Here is a 2,200-nt window from a genome sequence, read left to right as displayed (position 1 = left end):
GGCTGTGGATTCTGGGATTTGCCGAGATGGCAGCACCTCTGTATGCCCTTAAAAAGGGCAATGACTCTGTCATCTGGGGAAAGGATGAGCAAGCCGCATGTGATAATATCAAACAAGCCTTAATGTCGGCCCCAGCATTGGGACTCCCTGATGTGACCAAACTCTTCCATCTCTATGTGGCCGGTAATTGAGGAATGGCCAAAGGGGTGCTAACACAGAAAATTGGACCCTGGAAGAGACCAGTAGCCTATCTAAAGCTAATACGGTAAAAACAGGATATTTGACACTGATGTGGGGGCATGGATTGACTCCAAAGGTAAGATCATTCTACCACAGGGAGATGCTGAGAAATTAATAACTCAGATGCATAAGTGGCCTCATTTGGACCAAAGAAATTGGCTGAAATTGCCCACCAATCCCAGAATACTGCCCTCACTGCCCTGACTGAGTGACTTGGGAGTGTGAACCCTATCAGAGGGTAAACATAGGTAAGAATTTCCAGAGCGTAGGGAAGCAGCTGAGAGGAACTAGACCCGGAATGCATTGGGAAGTGGATTTCACTGAAATTAAACCAGCCAGGTACGGCAATAAATATCTCCTGGTCTTTGTGGACACTTTTCTCAGGATGGGTGGAAGCTTTTCCCACAAAGAAAGAAACCGCTCTGGTCATAGCCAAAAACAATCTGGAAGACATTTTTCCTTGGTTAGGTATTCCAAAGGTAATTGGGTCAGACAATGGGCCAGCCTTCGTTGTTCAGGTAAGTCAGGAGGTGACCAGGTTTCTGGGGCTCGATTGAAAATTACACTATGCTTATAGACCCCAAAGTTCAGGACAGGTAGAAAGAATGAACAGAACTCTAAAAGAGATTCTCACCAAATTGACCATGGAGACTGGTGGTGACTGCTTGTAGGAATGCTGGGACGACAGGGATGGGTCGCCACATCCAGCTCTTTTAAAAATATATCTGAGCTCTTCTTCTTCTTCGGGAAAACACCAAATGGCGGATGACGCCGGCGCAGCCGGAGGGCCGGGAGGGCTCGGCGGCCCAGGACTAGGAGGCCGCGGCGGCTTCAGCGGAGGGTTCCGCAGCGGTCTTAGGGGCCGCGGTCGTGGTCGGGGGCCGTGGGCGTGGCCGGGGCCGTGGGGCTCGTGGCGATAAAGCCGAAGACAAGGAGTGGATCCCTGTCACCAAGCTGGGCCGCCTGGTTAAGGACTTGAAGATAAAGTCCTTGGAGGAGATCTACCTGTTCTCCCTGCCCATTAAGGAATCTGAGATTATCGACTTTTTCCTGGGTGCATCCCTAAAGGATGAGGTACTAAAAATCATGCCAGTGCAGAAGCAGACACGGGCTGGCCAGCGGACCAGGTTCAAGGCTTTTGTTGCTATTGGGGACTACAATGGTCACGTTGGTCTTGGTGTTAAGTGTTCCAAGGAGGTAGCCACTGCCATCCGAGGAGCCATCATCTTGGCCAAGCTTTCCATTGTCCCTGTGCGAAGAGGCTATTGGGGCAACAAGATTGGCAAACCCCACACTGTTCCGTGCAAGGTGACAGGCCGCTGTGGCTCTGTTTTGGTGCGTCTTATCCCTGCCCCCAGAGGCACTGGCATCGTCTCTGCTCCTGTGCCCAAGAAGCTACTGATGATGGCCGGTATTGATGACTGCTACACATCAGCCAGGGGCTGCACTGCCACCCTGGGCAACTTTGCCAAGGCCACCTTTGATGCCATCTCCAAGACTTATAGCTACCTGACCCCTGACCTTTGGAAAGAGACTGTGTTCACCAAGTCTCCTTATCAGGAATTCACCGATCATCTTGTGAAAACCCACACCAGAGTCTCTGTTCAGAGGACCCAGGCTCCAGCTGTGGCTACCACATAAGGGTTTTTATATAAGAAAAATAAAGTGAATTAAATCTGTTAAAAAAATATCTGAAAGAGATTACCTGTCTCTGACTTCCAATGACGTAATCAAAGGGGCAGAGACCCAAAGACCCATCACAAGCTACTGCTATTGAAATTAGCAGCAACCCCTTCTCCAGCCCCCAGGGACTGGACATTTTTTACTGGAGCAGCAGCAGGAGCAGCAGCAAAATGTGTTGGCTGCTCAGGCAGGGGGGCGGGCGATGACGTCATAATGCCCCTGGACAATATTGTTCCCAGGGACACTGGCGTGCCAGGGAGATTCGCAGACACCAAGT

The 2,200-nt window shown here is 50.7% G+C and overlaps 1 protein-coding gene across 1 annotated transcript; it reads left to right on the top strand.

Annotated features, from left to right (window-relative positions):
• Positions 1 to 991: 991 nt before the first annotated feature.
• On the top strand, positions 992 to 1,928 carry LOC129676267 (40S ribosomal protein S2-like). The gene is given in 2 exon segments (XM_055606599.1): positions 992 to 1,118; positions 1,120 to 1,928. Coding segments are annotated over 2 exon segments (882 nt in total). The 5' UTR covers positions 992 to 998; the 3' UTR covers positions 1,882 to 1,928.
• The last annotated feature ends 272 nt before the right edge of the window (positions 1,929 to 2,200 follow it).

Source organism: Psammomys obesus, unplaced genomic scaffold (assembly GCF_907164565.1).
Source record: "Psammomys obesus unplaced genomic scaffold, mPsaObe1.curated_primary_1811, whole genome shotgun sequence".
Lineage (NCBI taxonomy): Eukaryota > Metazoa > Chordata > Mammalia > Rodentia > Muridae > Psammomys > Psammomys obesus.
Note: the sequence above shows the minus strand (reverse complement) of the source record. Positions and strands in the feature narration are given on the sequence as shown.